At 40.4% G+C, this 21,173-nt stretch overlaps 1 protein-coding gene across 1 annotated transcript; it reads left to right on the forward strand.

The window, feature by feature from the left end:
* The first annotated feature begins 17,424 nt into the window (after positions 1–17,424).
* Positions 17,425–20,027, forward strand: LOC146389836 (protein NLRC3-like). Its single transcript, XM_084919775.1, has 4 exons — positions 17,425–17,626; positions 17,807–19,604; positions 19,700–19,855; positions 19,994–20,027. The coding sequence occupies exons 1-4, from the start codon at positions 17,425–17,427 to the stop codon at positions 20,025–20,027; spliced, it is 2,190 nt and encodes a 729-aa protein (XP_084775901.1).
* The last annotated feature ends 1,146 nt before the right edge of the window (positions 20,028–21,173 follow it).

The following is a 21,173-nucleotide window of genomic DNA, read 5'->3' on the forward strand; positions in this document are numbered from 1 at the left end:
GCTGATGTGCTGGGTGGCTGTGGTCCTTGATGATGCTGTGTGCTTTACAGAGGCATCGCTGGAGATAAATGTCCTGAATGGCAGGAAGCCTCATGCCAGTGATGTGCTCTGCTGCCTTCACTACCCTCTGTAGTGATTTAGCTTCCGTACCAAACTGTGATGCAGCTCGTCAGCAAGCTCTCGATCGCACACCTGTAGAAATTTGAGGTGATGTTGGCGTTCATGCCAAACTTCCTCAGCCTCCTCAGGAAATAAAGCCGCTGGCGAGCTTTCCTGATAGCAGTGTCTGTGTGAAGGGTCCAGGAGAAGTCCTTGGTGATGTTGACTCCAAGGAATTTGAAGCTGCTGACCCTTTTGACCTTGACACCGTTGATGTGGATGGGCTGGTGTTCTCTGACTGGTCGTTTCTGGTAGTCCACTATCATCTCTCTAGTTTTGCTGATGTTGAGAGTCAGGTTATTTTCCAGACACCACTCGTACAGTGCCATCACCTCCTCTCTATAGGCCGTCTCATCATTGCCTGTGATGAGGCCTATGATGGTTGTGTCATCCGCAAACTTGATGATGATGTTGGACTCGTGTTTAGCAACACAGTCGTGTGTGAACAGGGAATATTGGAGGGGGCTAAGCACACAACCCTGTGGCGTACCTGTGTTTAGGATGAGTGGTGAGGAGGTGTGCTTTCCAACTCTCACCACCTGGGGCCTGTTTGTGAGGAAGTTTAGAATCCATCTGCAGATTGGTGTTCCCAGCCCAAGGTCCACGAGCTTCGTGGCAAGTTTTGAGGGGATCATAGTGTTAAATGCCAAGCTGTAGTCGATGAAGAGCATCCTTGCATATGTATTCTCAGAGCAGGTGCACTGAGGAAAAACATCGGTGCAAATTATAAGTCTGTATCATAATGTTTGCTGTTTTCGTGTTTGTGGTTTTGTTTTTATTTTGTTTTATTTTGCGAGTTGGTTATTAGATGCTGCTCCAGCCAGCCAGAGAATCCCCCGCCGCCCCGCCCTCTCCTCCCTGCGCCGCAAGCAGCAGGCGCACCTCGCAAATGGAGGGCGCCCTTACTCCCAGCAAATGGGCGATAGAAAACCGATCGGTGCCTACGCCATCCCCAGTATGCGTTGGCATGACGTCGCGCAGCATGAGTACGAGCAATTTTTTTTTTGCCGATGCCCGTGATGCCGCCCCCGGGCAACCGCCCACGTCGCCCGACTCTTTTTCTCCCTCCTCGCGCTCACAGACACATAACTGGCAGTCCATTCTCCCTGCAGCACGGACTACACTGCCCATCAGGCTACATTCTTTAGGCCTGCCTGTAACACTCTGCCTATTGCCTTCATATTAAATATCTCTACTTATGGTACAGATAACACTGATCATGAGAGCTGAGTGGTTTTCCACCCAGCCTCGTGCAGCCTTCACACACATGGCCGTAAAAGGGATTACAACGCAAATATTTTTTGAGGAAATTTCATAAACACCAGGCCGATACTTTTCAACTTTCTATTAACTTTATTTAAACACAGTTTAGTTTCAATTTCATAAACACCAGGCCGATACTTTTCAACTTTCTATTAACTTTATTTAAACACAGTTTAGTTTCTAACAGCTAAGCCTCACCTGCACAGCCAAACCCAAAGACGCAGACAAAGATCCAACAGCAGAATGTTGCAGATGTTCCAGCAGCCATTTCCGTGTTTTAAGGTTCCGATGGTGTTAGCTTGGTCTAAATGTCTGTACTTTGAGGGTATATCAGAACCTGAGTTTAAAGTCTTAATACGCTAGGTAATTAGTTAAAAATCAATTTTTAAGAAAGCTGAAAGTCACTGACTGTGACAACTACCGCTTCTCTTGATGCTTCCGGTTAACGGTATTTGTGTTGAGTTCTCTTTGTGTCGGAAATATAGGAAGTTCAGCTGGACTGCCTCATCAAGATCTGTCGTTCGATCTTTAAATGTACCTTTTTATCTGCAATTAAAAATGACGCTCTGTTGCTAGCCATGGTTTTGTTTTACTCCCTCGCTAGGGAGCAAAAAAACAAACAAAATGTTTTTACTGCCTGTCTGAGTGGTACAGTTTCCAAGGTAACCGGAACGCACCATCAAGGCGTTAACTTCAGTCATTGCACTAAATGGCTCTACTTTATGCCACTCTCTGCCTTTCTGCAGCCAATAGGCAAAAAACAGGCTATGTCACTGATAGTGACGTTTATGCATCTGACCAATCAGGAGTAGCTCGTAAAATTTTGACCTCCAGTGTTCTTCCGGAATCGATGGATGTAAAATGTCAACTAACGGCAGTAAGCTGATGAAACGCACAAATAGTTAGCTGAATGTTGAGATGACGATTGTTTATGTATGTTTTGTAGAAACAATAGATTATTTTTTACATTTGATCGTACATTAATTCTTTGTAGAAGAAGTCAGTTTTTATAGGTATGCACGATACATCTAGTCAGCCATAATTGTCTCTTTCTTAAAGTGAAGTGCATTGCAATGATATAATCTTGAATCAACTCTCGTCTCTTATATTTTGCTGCAAAATTGGGGTGGACATTTATAAGGCTAAAACTGAGTTTGTGTGACTACCTTTTATTCTTCAGTGCAGGCTGATACTCTTCATCTCCCCTAGGTAGTTTTGTTTAGCTGTTTTGTCTTCCACTTGTCCAGTTACTTATTAAAAATAATAATAAACTGCACACCATGCTGAGATGTGCCAGATTTTTTTGATTGATTGATTTTTTTTTTTTGAATCAGCCTTCTTCCGGAAAAAGAATTTACACCTGTCAAACTGTATGATTTCATTGTACTATTATACTATGTATGAATGTGCAGTGACAATAAAGAGTTATCTTATCTTAATCCTTAACAGGCTGACTCTGAAAAATGTTATGTGCAGACACAACACTCAAGCATCCCTTTAGTTAGGTTTCTTTTTTATGCTTGAATGATTCACAGGACAATGTTAAGAGGTTTAAATAACCAAAAATATCTGAAAATGGTTAGAAACAAGGACTGGACTGAAAATGAGTAGAAAAAGCAGACAATGTCTTAAAAAAAAAAAAAACTGATAAATCTTCAGAAATTCTGGAGAGCTATTGCACAAGAGTAATTTAAAAACACAAGAAAGTCTGGCTCCTTGGAAGATGAATATAAAGGAATGAGGCGTGGTCCAGGACTCTTGCCCAGTAGTGTATGCTTGATTGTTGTCAGTTTTATGATCCTATAACAGCTCTAGTTGCACTTAAATAGAATGTCACTATTTATTTTTTACTCAGTCATATTTCTGCTAAAATGGATTAAGTAATTTGATATTTGTGTTGTGTTCAGTTTGCTAGAATTACAGTACCTGTTGCGGCTCCTCCAACCTATGGCCGCGGCAGGCTAAACATGAGGACACAGATGACGCGCAACAATAAACGCATAAAATACACTTCTGTACCATTTGCTCCTTTATTTCCACATGCAACTGTCCAATGTACAAATCAGTGCCTGGGATTAACTATTAAACAAATGCACAGATTGCACAAACAAATAACTGCAACTCACCAATAACTGCACTAACTACAATGCCAACTTACAATTTGGCCTATGGCATCAATTAGTGCACAAATATACAAAAACCATCAAGTTCCAGTCAAAATACATCAAAATAATTCAAGCTGCGGTCAACAGAAAGTTTTGCCTCATGCTCACCCTACCTTTCTGCTCATCAACATTAGGTGCCGTGAACAGGTGAGTGCAACCACATTTATCATCTACCACACCCATGAGACACGCCCCACACCCGTGCACCAATACAGTGAGTCCATTTAAACCAACCCACTTAGTCAAAAAGGAACAACTCATATGGCTCCTACAGTACCAGTTAAAGGTTTGGACACACCTGAGTCCACAAGTGTTCCTCCGAGACAAGTTCAGTTAAAGCTATCATGCACAAAAGGAAACTGTTTCCCTGTAATTCACAGTGAACATGGAGCCAGTGTGTAGATGTGGGGTATTTTGGTCAATGTACATTCAGTCAGTTAAACTGCTAACAGAACATCAGTGTTGCCTATGCATTCTGAGGCATGAGATTGAATGAAATGTTTTATGTTTGGCATGAAAATCAACCTAACAAAGTATTATCACTTTGTGATGGGGTTAAGGTTAGTGTTAGGGCTAGAGTTGCCGCGAGCAGATTTCTACTGGATTCATTTGAGAACCCAGAGCATTTCATACGAACGTGGAAGCGTACCTTTTACATTAGTATGAGACACCTAGGGGGCGTGTATGTTAAGCGTAGGAATTATAGTGCTCTGGAGTTTGAGATTTAGTTGTCCTCTCACTGTGCTGCTAATATTTCTTCCCAAACAATGATTTATTAGCAAAGTAAGCTAGCTGCAGAGGTGGGAAGTAACAAAGTATGAATACTTTGTATGTATACTTTGTTACTGTACTGAATTTTTCAGGTATCTGTACTTTACTTTTTCAAACTTTTTACTTTTGTTACTTTAGGTTAATTTATAGCGTTTACACTTGAGAGTTAAATGGAGCAAATGAAATGCAAGCGCTTGTTTAGTGTTTGTGGTACTTCAGCAACTAGCTAGCCCTACAGAAGAGGAAGAAGCATGAATGGAGTAATTTCAAATGCAGTATTTCTATCAGCTCAATAAACATCAGCAAACACACAAACTGTTTGTGTGCAGTTTTTGTCTCACAGTGTCATGCTAGCTAAAGGTTCAGCTGTTGTATTTCACAAAGGGAGAAAAGAGTTTTAGATAATTGCATCAGAGATGAAGTTAGTTGTAAGAAAAGACAGGACAGGAGTGGAAGCAAGAGGTTATATGTAAAGATAAGGACTGCTTATATGTCAGTCCCATGTTTCTAAATCAGGTATTGGTTAAGTTACATCAAGTAGCAGAGATCAAATTGAAGTTAAGATGATGACGCTGAGATTCATTCACTGAATTTCACATTCATATCAACTTTATATCATTTAGTATAAAGCCAGCATAAACAGCGTACTGTCAGTATAGGAAATAGAAATCAGCTGGGACACCTCATGAAACATCTACTGGTCTAATTCAGTTGTGTACATCCACAGAGAGCAGCAGGCTATCTAATCACAGCTTGCACACTAAGAAAATCTACTGGGGCTCATATTAGAAATCATTCTGAGTGTGAATATTTTCACCCCTGCTGAGCCACTGCATAGATCTTAGGTTTCCCCCACGACTGAAACCTACTGTCACCCCTGACTGTGCTCATTTTACAGTTTAGATGTGGAGGTAAAGTCATCCTCTACAGTGTAGGCAACAGATAGTTATTATTTTATTAAAATTCCCTTTCACTCCTTGTAATTCAAAATGTAATAATATTTGTACTCTCATCTACTAATATTGTTTTATTATTACATTAATGTAACATAAGTTTCAATTACCTTTGTACAAAAATGGTTAGATTTGGCCTTCAAGGAGCTACTTAGTACTGTGAGTACATTTCAAAGGCTGTACTTTTTCACTTTTACTCGAGTAAAGAAGTTGCTTCAGTCCTTCAACTTTTACTGGAAACTTTTTTTTCTTAAACACAGGTATCTGTACTTTTATTAAGTAAAGAACGTCTGTACTTTTGCCACCTCTGGCTGGAACCAAAGCTTAGTTTCCTGCAGGTCACTGAAGAACTCTGCTGATGTTTTCTTGCTGTGATTGTTTACTGCTAATATAATATGTGAAAAATGATAAAGGATAAAGAGCTCCACTATGACTCAGTGTGCCCAAACCTTTGACTAGTACTGTTTTCACATGTTAAGGATAAGGATCAAGATAAGAGCGATTGTGGCTCAAGAGTTAGGAGTTTGTCTTATAATCGGAAGGTTGCCGGTTCGAGCCCCGGCTCGGACAGCCTCGGTCGTTGTGTCCTTGGGCAAGATACTTCACCTACCGCCTACTGGTGGTGGCCAGAAGGGCCGATGGTGCGATATGGCAGCCTTGCTTCTGTCAGCCTGCCCCAGGGCAGCAGTGGCTACAACTGTAGCTTGCCTCCACCAGTGTGTGACTGGGTGTGTAAAGCGCTTTGGGGTCCCTAGGTGGGACTAGTAAAAGTGCTATATAAATACAGGCCATTTACCATTTATTGGATTTTTACAGTTTATATGTCAGTTACATAACATATTTACAAATGATGTGTAATATCTTACAGTTTTTCTTCAAACTTTGCTTAATACTAATTGGAAAACTTCTTCTTCCTTCTTGTTTTTGCAAGAACTTCCTGTTTCTATGGAAACAGGAAGGGTGGTGCTGTGCCAGCCCATCATGTTTCATACCACTGTCATGGTTCTGGGTCTGTGATCCAGTGTTTATGAGGACATTCAAGTTTTGTTCACATAAAAATTGTCTGTTTGATTGTTAGCTGGCTTAGTGTTCATATTTGATTCTCCCTGTATTTAATTTGTCTATTTCATCTCAAGTTCCTGGTTGTATTAAATGTGACCACCTGAGGTTGCCTGATGCAAAATGTGAGTGGGACAAACGCAATATAGAAGAGCCACCTCAACAGGACAAGACTCAGCTGTCCATCTGCATCTAAAGGTCAAAGGTCACTCTTTTGAGAAACTCAGTGTGAATGAGGTTCAGCAAAAGCAAGACAGAATACGTGTCTAAGATGGAGAGATGTGCAACAGTCAAGTCTTTTTATGACAGAAAAGTGCATGGAGGGTTTTTTTTTACAGTTTAGTTATTGAATTGAGTTTCTGCAGCTTCCACAGAACAAAATGTGCTGATAATAAGTGAACATAATGTGTGAGAGAAAGCAGCCTCTCATAATAAGACACTGTGAGTCTCTGAATGCTGCCTTTATGTAGCTACAGCTGTTTGTATACACTAAACTAAAAGCTTTGTAGCTGTATACTGACTCCTGAAACTAAACACATCACACTGACACACACATTACACTTCTTTGTCAGCTGGATTACAGCCACAGATGTTAAGTGTCCACCCAGCCTTGTTACACCTTCACACACACAGACTAACCCAATCAATATCAACGTGATTCTTAGGGAAATACTGTTAGTATGTAAGGAAGGCTGATATGCTTTGTTCTTCAGCTCAGACTCTGTCTTTAGGAGGTGGTGTTTTGCTAATGTTTGCTATGTGGGACTATAGGATGATCAGAAATAAGAGTTGGCATCAAAAGTAGGTCTAGATGTTTTGAAGCTTTTGTGGTAAAATGATCTCCACAAAAAAAATTTCACTGCATTAAACTCTGTCGTGTTCTTCCTCTGTGATCCTTCTGGTTTTCATGGTTTGATCCTGGCAATAAAGCTGTTTTTAAAAATTTACTTTTGCTCCTTGAGTCCTGCATGTCATTGCTGGCCACACAGTGAAATCTGACACGTGACACTGTCTTTTTCCTTTTTTTCCCCCTCCAATTCTCTCATTTGTTAATCTGCCACCTTCAGTACCTGCATTATTTTAGCCCGAAATGTCCAGTCCACATGTTTCAGATATTTGATGGCTCTAACAAACCTCATATATCTTGTTTGTTGGTGTTTTTGGTGAGTTAAAAATGCGTTTTGTAAGGTAAGTAGCAAATTATTTAATTAGTTAGTTTGCACAAACATAACTCTATTAAACTGGTCGAAAAATGTGAGACAGTAAAGGATAATTATTGAAATTGTTGTTGATTCAGTGTTTAATGTGCATTCTAAGGAGCGCTGTCATTCTCCCTGACTCGGGTTAAGTAGGCATTGGGCCAGAAGTACAAAGCCCAACTTCAGTACTGGCATTCATATACCACCAGCAACACAGTGAAACAAGTTAGAGTAAAGACTGAAAGGAAAAGAAGAAGAAAAATGTAACATGGTGGACTAGTGTTGCCTCTATTAATTAATCTCCTTGTTTGTTGTTGGGAGTTGGTACTGGTGTAAGAGTGGTTTTGCTGTGAGCCAATGGCTGTGATGGGGTTGGATTAATTGAAGGCAGGGGTATTTGATTGCACTGATACTCTAGTCCAGGGGTCGGCAGCCTTTCTGATGATGAGTGCCATCTAAAGTTTCCTCAGAAGTCAATGTGCCATATGACTGCATTAGCAATGAATGTAACAACACTCTAAATTAACAGTTACACACTATACAGAAGAAATTTACAGAATTATACTTATTCGCACATGTTGTCAGCTATCAGCGAATAGTTATCAGTTATTTTGAAATAAAAAAAGACACAGTTTATCCATAACAGCAAATGATTTGTTATTTGCACTGCTGGCCTGACCATTTATTTTTTAATGCACTTCCTCAGATGAATTCCCTGCGTGTCGTGCCATCAGTTAACCCTTCAGCACGAGTGTCCAGGGTTGCCGACCCCTGTTCTAGTCTAATTATAGCCCACACTACAAACACTGCTGTGGAGGTACGTCATATAAGCAGATCTAAGATGACTTCAGTTAAATATGTTTATGATGGATAGTGTGCTGCTCTGTGAACTGTATATTGAAGATGCAGTGATGTATTGCCTCTGTCCAGGTCAGGGCCTACTATATGCCACAGCCTAAAGGCAGAGTCGGGTTGCTGAGGCTGGAGTGATTACAGGGTGGTGGGTCTTGGAGGACAACTGCTGATTCCTGTTAAAGTTAGACTTGTGGCATCACTGGCTCTGGCCTTGGACTGTATGTTTTATCTCTTTGGCAACTGGGACACTGGATTGTTTATCCATTAATTTTTTGATCATTGTACTAATAAATTATTTTTTAGAATTTTAGGCTTTTCCCACAGCTGAGATGGTTGGTCAGACCTAATATGCTGTGTGTGTGACATGAACTAACGCTCGTAAACTGAACACAAACTAAAACATAGAAATTTGCTCTTAAAGAAGCCATAAACTCAAAATGAGTATCAAAATCTCACGGAAGGATTATCAGAAACATGTGCATCATTTAAAGAAAAAAAAAGGTGAACACAGACAAACACAAACTTCAGAATCATGTCGCTGTGTATATATAAACATATATTGTACTATACAAGAGGCAGCAGCTGTAGCTGCAGCCTCCATAAAACCACAACTAATCTGCAGGAGTCTGTAAGTTTACAGTAAGGAACAAAGAAGCAGAAACACCCGCATAGTAAACATGTACAGACAGGCAGCAACAAATAGTCTGCAGAGAGCTCGTCTGCCTGCTGTAGACTCGTAAGTCACATATCAGATTACTTATTTTAAAAAAGGTGAAATTTTAATACTTACATTTTTGTAGGGACTCTTTATATCATCTAGATGGAAAAATTAACCACACAAAAAAGAATGAGGCCAGTACATCAGGTCTGTTTTTTTCTGTCGTCAAAAGAAACCTGCTGTTTTTCAATTACACTCAAACAATAGAAAATCTCTGGCTGCTAGGTACAGAGTCGCTTTACCCATACAGACCAAACTATCTCGTAATCTCGTGTATCAGCCTGTTTTACACAACACACCCTGCACTTGTGTGTGGAAGTTCATCCACCAAAGTCCATCCAGCAGAGCTGTTGCCCTCCTCACAGTTGAGAGACACAAAGTCATATTCAAAGAACTGAGAGCTGCTGGGACTCACAGTCAGACAAGCTGTGAGGGTTAAAATGAAAAACTGATGATCACGTCTTTGAGATCTTTACTGAAAGTTTTAAACCAAATGTGTAAAACCTGTCAGAGTTTATCAGGTTTAAACTGTGACAGAAGAACATAAAGAACAACTCCACACAAACAGCTGACAAACCCAGAAATGACACTCTGCTAAACACAGATACTGGGTCAACTATTTAAAACGGTATCATATATACTGGAATCGAGCCAACGAACACAAATACCCCAACATGTCTTGGCACATTTTCTCTAAATCTGGGCCAATCTTGTTTGTGTTGCATTTACACCTACAGCCAGTTTAGAACCACCAGTTACCTTAACATGTGTTTTACCTGTGGGAGGACACCACTGCAGACAGTAACCACTGCACCTCTGTAACACCTGTACTGTTAGATATCATTAGATATGATTTAAAAATTGTTGAATTCTGTTTTAATTACCAATTGTCCCCACTTTTTAAGCACTGTGCTTTTGTGCCACTTTGGAATACAATTTACATATCCTTATATATTGTTTTTGTTAACAATTAAATAGAATAAAAGCTTCTGTTTGAGAATTGATTTGGTTGTTATTTACTCAAAACAGTTCACACAGTTTGGTCTCATTATGTTTCTGTAACTAAAGATTTTATATAAAAAGCAGCTCTTAATTTATCATTTTGATAATGTGCAATTCTCAAAGTAAATACAAAACATATCCACTATATGTAAATAACACAGTAAAGTCATGTGTCCACTGTGCAGCTGTGTTGATATGAGTGAATGATTTGATCTTTTCACTGCCTGCTGTGTTTCCTCGACTCCTGAGCAAAGATAAAGAGTCAGTTCAGACCTGCAGTTGGTCCTCATGGTGTTTTGAACTTGAATTCAGCCTGATTTGTTTTTCATGTCTTCTCCTCCATCATCAGTTATCAGGAGAACAGACAGTCAAAGTACAAGAATTCAAACAAACACAGAGATTCTACTTACAGAGCAGACACAGCACAGATGTTTCCTTCATCGTCCTTCTCACTCATTTGAGCTTTTTTTCATTTCTGTCACTGACACCAAGTAAAGCCCGCCCTCTTCCTCTGAGCACCAGCTTTCTATTGGTTCAAACACAGAGGTGGGGGACTTTTTTTTCTCTTTGTAAAGATACAAGTAGTTCAAGTTTCAAGTTTCATTGTCATGTACAGATAAACAGTGTATCCACATTTACCCATAATGAAAATTCTTTGGCTCGTGTGTCACACAGTGGAAATTCGTATCTATCTTTTATATTGGTTTTATTCTGATTTTTAGTGTTTATGTATGAGTGTAGTTTTATTTGCATGGTTTTATTCTGTTTCCATTGCATGTTTGTATGTTGATAGTTATATTGCATGGTTTTAATCCACTGTTGACTGGCTGCACATACACTTATTCTTCATTTCTTTATTACTAAGTTAAGTTACTGTGTTGTGTTGTTTGTGTTGCGTTGTGATGTGTTGTATCGTGTCATGTTGTGTTGTATGTAGTGCCGACGTAGGACAGTTTTCCAATTTCATTGTACTATTGTACTATGTATGACTGTGCAATGACAATAAAGAGTTATCTTATCTTATCACATGGGACAAATTAGCTGATAGGGATCACCTGCTGAGGCATGGGTGTGTCCAGAGGTGGCCTGTGAGCCATGTAAAGACCTTTTAAAAGCAGGCTAACTGAGCACTTGGAGGAGAGAGGCCCCAGATATGAGGAGGAATGTGCGAAGGCCACGTGAAAAGAGGGGGTGGGGGTGCAATGCCTTACCTGGAGACAGATCGGTCAATGTGACGTAGCGACCTAGTCCTGACAGCAAGGAACGGCGACAGTAGGAGACAACGTGTGTGATTGGCAGCAGGGCAGAGGTATACCTCTGCCTGCATTTGTGAGTAGGATCGCCACTGTCGTTTACTGGGTGCAGCCAGGTTGGGAGAGGGTCGCCCTTATTTGTTATTTTACAGGGCGCCCACGCAAGGGGAGCTGTGGTGACATTGCAAGATGGACGGTGCAGAACGCAAGCTGGGCTGGGATATGATGGGCCCAGTGGAAGGACTAGAGGATAGGAAGCTCCTCCTCCTCGTCTGCCGGAGACGAGGCTGGCATGGACTCTGCTCTAAAGAAGGAATTCCTGGCCTGCTGGTGGACCCATAATAAACATGTGGCATAGTTATATCAGGGGATTTGAGTGAATGTAGAAAATTGTGGTTTTATGATTTTCAGAATTTATTTATTTAATTTTAGTAGATTGACAACACCCTTATTCCGTAAGTTTTAAGGGTGTTTTTATTTGTGCTCCATGGCCTGGAAATAAACTGTTTCCTATCAGACCTGCTTCATCTCTGTGCCTTTGGTATCTGACTCACTTGCTCCCCCTTGTATTTAAAACAATCATTCTTTTTTTTTTAATGACATTCTGGTGCGACAGCTTTAGTGTCTGCGTGCTCTTCAACTTTACATGAGCATATGGAAGTGTGCAGTTAAATTAAGAAGAAAATAGCATATACCCTAACAGACTGGGTATATGAGACATAGAGACATACCCTAAAAGACTGGCAGCTGTAATTGCACCAAAGGTGGTTCTACAAAGTATTGACTCAGGGGGCTGAATAATTACACACACCCCACTTTTCAGTTATTTATTTGTAAAAAATGTTTGGAATCATGTATGATTTTCGTTCCACTTCTCTCGTGTACACCACTTTGTATTGGTCTTTCACATGGAATTCCAATAACATTGATTCATGTTTGTGGCTGTAATGTGACAAAATGTGGAAAAGTTCAAGGGGGCTGAATACTTTTGCAAGCCACTGTATAGGGACAGGGATCTCTCTCTCTCTCTCTCTCTCTCTCTCTCTCTCCCCCCCCCCCCCCCCCCCGTTTTTAGGTATCCTTTCATCCTCTGTTTTTCTCTTTTCATCTTCCACTCTCTTTTCATCAACTTCTTGCAAACCAATCTCTCTACCATCACTGCATAGGGTCCCTTTGTCAGCTTTATGGCTAAAGTAAGTCTGAAAGTCTACAGAAAGGCAGTTAATCAGTTAAACCATCTAACACTTTTGTTGGCCGTGCATGCTACACATAAGCTGCTATCCATGCTGAGTAAGGGTTTATTTCATCACCTTTTGGTGTTTGAGGCGAGGGCCAGAACTGCCGGTGGCTGCCCTGCAGAGGCCAGGTTTGTTTTGCACATGGAAATATTGAAAGGCTGTACACTTCTGGCTTTAGAAATTCACAGAGCCGTCTGCTTTTACCTTACAGCCATTCACATAAGTTGATACTCTTACCTTGCGGCAGGTTAAGGAGTCCTGTTTTTTCCTTATAGCCGTTCAAGTGGCTTATGCATTTATCTTATAGCTGTTTGAGGGGGCTCATGTTTTTTTTAGCTTATAGCCCCAGAAAAGGCCCCAGGGCCTTGCTTTGCAGCCATCCAAACAACTGCATGCCTCTGTTGCACAGCCAGTTGAAGGGCGGCACATGCCGTGAAGCAGTCCAGTTGAACACAACTGCATGCTTCTGCTGCACAGCCGTCTAAAATCACTGTGTGCTTCTGCTGTACAGTTAAATGCAGCTGCATACCAAGAAGGGTCCTATGCACATACTTTAGCAGTGCCAAGTTAAATTAACCCTTTGTTGGACTAGTTACAGTAGGCCATAAAGCTATCAAAGGTTTCCTACTGATCCTCATTGGTACATTTTTAAACAGTATTAATCTACATACAACAAGTGGCACAAATCCTTTTTTCAATAATACGATGGCGGATATATTTAACCTAAATATATGGGTCATGTGACTTGAACATGCAGGTTAAATGCTTAACACATTGACTCCACTCTATAAACACTTCATTGTGAATATGCAGTGTATATGAGTATACATGATTACACACAATTCATGAAAGTACCTATGATTACATGTCTAGTGTATACAGATATATATATATATATATATATATATATATATATATATCATAATAAAATCCACAACAAGCTCTGTAAATAAAAAATCGTTGGTAATACTTCAACTATATTTGAATTATTTTGCCATACTATGTACAACGTAACAATTTATTTGTAACTGAATTAAGAAATTGTCTGAACTGAGGAAATACCAACAGTGAAAAAAATGCAACAGGATTATTAATCTGTAAGATTTATCATCAGAGTCCAGGATTAACCTGAGTGTCCCAGTGCACAGGCAACTTTAACTAGGCCTCTTATTTGGCTGAGTAGGAAGTCTTGGGCAGTGCTGATAAATCTGCTGGACCAGGACCAAAGACATGAATGAGGTGCCACCCTTGGTTTACAGCACCACTGACTGCCTCCAAACTAGTCTCCCCCTCATCTTGCACATCATCCTCGGGCTCATCCTCCGGGGCCACAACGTCACCGCCACCGAGGCAGATCTTGTACAGAATAGCACATGCCGTCATGACCTGAAACAGATGTTTTGTGTTGTAAATAATGTGTAGTAAGTAGAATCAACAGCACTTTCAGAGACTCCCTGCTCGGACAAAAATCAGGCCTAGTGTCCTCATTATTATAATACTAGAAGTAACACTAATCACCAGAGGCGCTTAGGTTTGTTTATACTGATACTAATGATAAACAGTCATTTTAACAATCATTTCATATGCAATTGAGATCCCCAGCAACAAAGCTATGTTAATAAACCGCGCTTCAAGCAAAACCGGCTAATTCCAAACACTTTCACAAAACAATCTCTAAATCAGCTCTTAAAAAACATATAAAGCGAACAAGAAGATTCAATAAACTTACAGCCTTCGAAGGTGTAAGTAAAGATTCAGAACACAGGAGGTGAAGTTTAAACATGGATAGTCAGGTTTTATGTACAATGTTTTTTCCAACTGACTGCCCCTTCTGCTTCCCAGGCTGCATTGTGACCACAGATTACCCCTCCAAAATAAGATACAGGTGCTGACTGTATAGAAAACATTTTTTTTAGCTAAATCACTCTCTTTTTTAACATAAATTATTACAGATAAAATATGACATTTTTTTATCACTAAATTATTATGAACCATTTTTAACCTTTTACTTGGGACAGAACACGCCCCATCTGGCATCACTGATGCCATTACTACTTTTTATCAGTCACTTCAGTTTCTAAGAGCATAACAACATTGGAAATGTAAGGGAAGTAAGTCTTTGAGACTCCCTGGGATGATGTCCTCATTTTGACCTTTCTGACTTTCCCGTTGCTGCTGTGAAAGGTGGCTGTGATGATGGCCCTCTTATAGCTAACAATGCAAGTGTCCATAGGTTACATGACTTCTATGTGTACACCTCTTGTAGTCATACATGTAGAAAGTATCACCCACCTCTTACTTTGTGCTGTACCACCTCATGTGCGTCGAGTGACCACTGACTATGGGTCGAACATACAAAAATGGAGGGCATGTTTCGATTCTTTCAAGCAGGAGATCTGCCATTGTTTGAGTCTCTAGTTTTCTTCTGAGTTTCTTGCATGTTACGCAGCGGTGGATAATGGATGGGACCAGTCTTTTGCAGCCTACAATCCACAGTCGAGCTTCCATAACCACACTTTCTTAGCAATGATAGTGCAGGACATGCAACTTCGACATGTGATGAGAATTTTGGATTCTTTAATGTTGTCTCCAATGAAGCATGCTGTAGGTGACCTCTAACTTTGATGAGGCCTTCAACCATATAGTGGTCAAGGGCTACAATGGGGCTAGAGTTGTGGATGGTTTAATTAGCTTGGAGAGAGGCATATTCGTCAGGAAAAGCGTCATTTTGAACAGACTGAAAAATGAGGTTACTGGGAGGCATCCATCTCCTCTGGAGTGCGTGGTTTTCTGCATTTATGCCACCTCCTACATAAATAATTTGACTAGTCACTTGATAAGTGAGAATGAACTTGGTGAATAAAGAAGGCAATGGCATGTACCAGTAAATTCCAGTTTGAGAACCACTAGAAGCGGTTTGGTGTGAGTCCAACTGTTTGGTTTGACATAGTCTCTTGGTTGCGCAACAGTTTTCTCCCCTACAAAGATGTTTGTGAGTACAGGTGGGGAGGAAGTTAGTCCAGATTTCCTTGCAGCGAATAATCTTCTTTGTTGTCAGTTCGACTTGAGGTGTTCCATCTTCAGCCGGATGTGACCGTAGCTGGGTTTGATGTTGTACATACTTTATAGTTCTCTGTCTGACAACTTGTGATGGGACTGAGCTTTTTATGTTTTCTCCCTTTTGTTGCTCAACAGCTGCGGCAGCTTCTAGAACCTCTGCTTTTGCCGTAGCAGCTGCAGCTTTTTTTTTCTTATCTCCAACATCTGTAAATCCAGTTCCAGATTTGCTTATTGCTTTTTTGTTTCCAATTGTCTCTTACTATATTAGATCAAATCCTGATAAAATAACATCTTATATTATAAACAAAAACTGTGTTTAGTATGTAAATCAGGCCTCTCTCCTCCTGCAGAGAGGTAATGTGTGTGTAAATGTTGTTGTGACTCAGGGTTTGTGAATAAATTGTCCATCATGTTTAATGTCAGCCAGCTTTTTTTCACACTCATTTCTGCGTTCATATGTGAAGCGGCGTTTGTGTGTTGGAGTGTTTCCACAATCACATCAGTCAGAGTGTAAAGAATGGATGTTGTAGGAAGTGTTTCTGTATTGAAGAGGCTGAGTGTCTGTAGGACTCCAGCTGCTCCAGCAGGTGCCTCCTTTGTGGTTTTCTTCAAAAACAGCGTAGAGAGGAACTTACACTCAGGTGTTTCAGGTGTTGCTGGATGGGGGAGGACAAATAGTTTAGTGAGCTTGACTCCATGTGAGTGCTGCTTTGGTGTCCGGATTGAGTTAAAAAAAAAATTTCAGACAGAAAACTAGTTTTCATAACTGGTGATATGGGTTTTTAATTCAATTCAGTTTTATTTATATAGTGCCAAATCACAACAACAGTCACCTCAATGCACTTTATACTGTAGGGTAGATCCTACAATAATACATTTTTTTCTGTTGTCTTTTTTAAGTGAACATTTATCCATAAATTGAGAAGTATGATGAACAGTACAAGATTGAACTCTAATTTAAGTAAACTGTATACTAACAGGGAACAGGAACAACCAGCGAGTGGCAGACAGTTGATGACAGGAGGAAACAAGACATGAAAGAAAACCAGCCTTCAAAGTAAAACAGGAAATAAATAACAGAACCTTTCACTGACCCAGGAAGAAAAACAACTGAACAGAGTGCCAAATAAAAGCAGAACACAGTAAATATACTAACACAAATATTTGAGACAGGGAGCACTGATTCAACGTGAAAGAAAAATAGGAAATTAAGTTTAATGAAAACCATCACCAGCAAAGCAACCTCATCACACACCAAAAACTCCACAGAATTTTGGGGAGAACAAAAAGAACAAGACATTAAAAAAACACAACAAACCTAAAGTTAAAATACTGGAGTTATGATAAAATGAAAAAAAAATCTAAATCGACATGCACAGAAATCTTAATGAAAATGAAAAATGATGACTTATTTTATGTATACTGATGGGATACACTGCACACCAAAAGCATCTATGTGTACTTTAATTTATGTGCGTCTTTCTGTGAACAGAATCAATGTGATCTAACTCTTCATGATTCCTCCACAGAGTGGACCAGGTGAGCTCAGAGGTTCCCAGTGTTCAGTCTTCCCAGCAGCATCAAACACATCTGGACTCAATATTTATGGTCTGTACATGTACAACAACTACTTGTACATGTATTTTGTTGCTCTTTATAGACCAGTGGATTGTCAGTGTGTCCAACATGGATCTGATGTTTGGGTCATTCATAAAGTATTCTGTTCCAGATGCTGGAGGACAAAATCATCACTTTTGTGAAGAACGAGATGAAGAAGATGCAAAAGGTTCTGAGTCCAGATTACCCAGAATTTTTAGAGAGTCCAAGGGAGGATGATGAACAGAGGAGCAGCAGAGAGGCATTTGTGAAGATCACACTGGACTTTATGAGGAGAATGAAGCAGGAGGAGCTGGCTGACCGTCTACAGAGCAGTAAGAGGATTTCTAAAGGATTTTAACTGCTGAATCAATGGTACATTGAGTAATGTCATAACAGAAGGACTGATACACGTGTTCAATGACTAATTTTTTAGGGAATTAAGATTGAATTTGCATTTGATAAAACATGAATTCACATTATACATTTTGTTCTTTCTTTTCCTTCCCATTCAGAACAGTTTTCTGGTATTGGTCAACATAAACGTAAATCTGCACTGAAGAAAAGGTTCCAGTGTGTGTTTGAGGGGATCGCTAAAGCAGGAAACCCAACCCTTCTGAATCAGATCTACACAGATCTCTACATCACAGAGGGAGGGACTGCAGATGTCAATGATGAACATGAGGTCAGACAGATTGAAGCAGCATCCAGGAAACCAGACCGACCAGAAATGATAATCAAAAAAGAAGACATCTTTAAAGCCTCACTTGGAAGAGATGAACCAATCAGAACAGTGCTGACAAAGGGAGTGGCTGGCATTGGGAAAACAGTCTTAACACAGAAATACACCCTGGACTGGGCTGAAGACAAATCCAACCAGGACATCCAGTTCCTATTTCCATTTACTTTCAGAGAGCTGAATGTGCTGAAAGAGGAAACGTTCAGCTTGGTGGAACTTGTTCATCACTTCTTTAGTGAAACCAAAGAAGCAGGAATCTGCAGCTTTGAAGACTTCCAGGTTGTGTTCATCTTTGATGGTCTGGATGAGTGTCGACTTCCTCTGGACTTCCACAAAACTATGATCCTAACTGACCCTACAAAGTCCACCTCAGTGGATGTGCTGCTGATAAACCTCTTCAGGGGGAAACTGCTTCCCTCTGCTCGCCTCTGGATAACCACACGACCTGCAGCAGCCAATCAGATCCCTCCTGACTGTGTTGGCATGGTGACAGAGATCAGAGGGTTCACTGACCCACAGAAGGAGGAGTACTTCAGGAAGAGATTCAGAGATGATGAGCAGGCCAGCAGGATCATCTCCCACATCAAGACATCACGAAGCCTCCACATCATGTGTCACATCTCAGTCTTCTGCTGGATCACTGCTACAGTTCTGGAGGATGTGCTGAAAACCAGAGAGGGAGAAAAGCTGCCCAAGACCCTGACTGAGATGTACATCCACTTCCTGGTGGTTCAGGCCAAAGTGAAGAAGGTCAAGTATGATGAAGGAGCTGAGACAGATCCACACTGGAGTCCAGAGAACAGGAAGATGATTGAGTCTCTGGGAAAACTGGCTTTTGATCAGCTGCAGAAAATAAACCTGATCTTCTATGAATCTGACCTGACAGAGTGTAGCATCGATATCAGAGCAGCCTCAGTGTACTCAGGAGTGCTGACACAGATCTTTAAAGAGGAGAGAGGACTGTACCGGGACAAGGTGTTCTGCTTCATCCATCTGAGTGTTCAGGAGTTTCTGGCTGCTCTTCATGTCCATCTGACCTTCATCAAAACTGGACTCAATCCACTGGAAGCACAACAAACAACCTCCTGGTGGCCAACTTTAAGTAAACCAGGCCTACCATCTCTCCACCAGAGTGCTGTGAACAAGGCCTTACAGAGTCCAAATAGACACCTGGACTTGTTCCTCCGCTTCCTCCTGGGTCTTTCAGTGCAGACCAATCAGACTCTCGTACAAGGTCTGGTGACACAGACAGGAAGTAGTTCACAGAACAATGAGGAAACAGTCCAGTACATCAAGAAGAAGATCCGTGAGAATCAGTCTGCAGAGAAAAGCATCAATCTCTTCCACTGTCTGAATGAACTGAATGATTGTTCTCTAATGGAGGAGATCCAGCAGTCCCTGACATCAGGAAGTCTCTCCACAGATAAACTGTCTCCTGCTCAGTGGTCAGCTCTGGCCTTCATCTTACTGTCATCAGAAAAATATCTGGATGTGTTTGACCTGGCGAAATACTCTGCTTCAGAGGAGGCTCTTCTGCGGCTGCTGCCAGTGGTCAAAGCTTCCAACAAAGCTCTGTAAGCTATATGTCACTGTAGTGAAAGCTTGTTACCTGTGTGTTGAGAATTGACAAAAAGTAATTTTCTCTTGTTTGCTGTCATTGTGTTTTCAGACTGCGTGATTGTAACCTCTCAGAGAGAAGCTGTGAAGTTCTGTCCTCAGCTCTCAGCTCCCCGTCCTGTAACCTGAGAGAGCTGGACCTGAGTAACAACAACTTGAATGATACAGGACTAAATATGCTGAAGAGTTCAAACTCTACAATTATCAGGTCAGATCAAGTGATGCTTTTATTCTTTTAGAAAATGAGCAATAAGATAATTTCTTGCAGTCACACAAAATTATTCATTTGTTGGCATTTTTAACATATATTTTAACTTTTTAAAAGTTTTTTTTTTTAATTTTTTAGGCACATCATTGATTATAGCATCCAACAACACTGAAAATGTTGATCAAATGTAACCATAACATCAGATACATATATTAGCAAAGTGTTGGGCAACACCGCTCTGACTAGTGGTAAAAGTATGACATTAAGAACACTACATAAGCAAATCATCAAAACATATCAGGTGGTTTGGAAACAAATGTTTTTTAGGTGACTGTTGTTGTGACGCTATATCAAAAATATATTAGATTGAATTTAATGATGAGAAACTCATCTTAAATAACCTCAACCTTTAAAACTTTAATAAGACAGACTAATTTGGGCTGCAGTGGTGTGAATGTTTCACCCTCCACTATGGTGACGAGAGAGCTGAACATGTCTTTACTGATAGATCTGTCCTCAATCTTACCGGTCTTTAAAAAAAAAAAAAAAAAAAAAAAAGATAATGGATACAATGAGCAGAAATGTGCTTCCACCAAAGGGTGACAAGCCTCTGCTTTAGACATTTTTTACATGATTTTTTTTGTAGTCTTTTGCATTTTGTGGGTTAAGGTGTTTTGTAAAACTGCAAAAAATAACTAAAAGGTAATTCTAATAATATTAATTAAAATTATTGATGAAAATGATATCCATTGTGTTTAGGGTTTCTTGTATTCAGTCCAGGCAGTAAGCAGTATGCCAGGCAGACCTGGCATACTGCTCTATGAGGCACAATCTGATACTATGACTTTCTGGTCTTATTGTGTGTGTGTTGAGTCATGTGCCTACTTCAGATACCTGAAAAGGGCTTTCATGCCATCAAGAGGCAGTTGATTGGCATTTGTTTAATGGTGGTTTGCCCTTTGGGATCCTTCATGATCAGGCTTCTTCTGGTCTGTGTTAGCTATTCTGGATGACTACCTACTGTCCGCAGCCCACTTATTTGTGCTTCGGGGCATTCATAACCTGCTATTAGCTTCTTCAGCTAGTAGGTATGGATCATGTCAGAAGCAGATGCTCTTCCTGAGACTCCTTGTTGCATGTCTGTCTTTTGCAATGCTTACTGAGGATCTCAAGGCGGACCTGCGATAAACACACATAAAATGGTGGTGATGTGATGATGGAAAGCTTAAAAGCTTTACAGTTATGGGGAAAAAACATGACAACGCCCTCTGGGAATTTCACCAAGAGAATTTATAATTCCCAAACTGTTCCAAATACC

This window comes from Perissodus microlepis, chromosome 3 (genome assembly GCF_051167445.1).
Source record: "Perissodus microlepis isolate ML-2025 ecotype Zambia chromosome 3, ASM5116744v1, whole genome shotgun sequence".
Lineage (NCBI taxonomy): Eukaryota > Metazoa > Chordata > Actinopteri > Cichliformes > Cichlidae > Perissodus > Perissodus microlepis.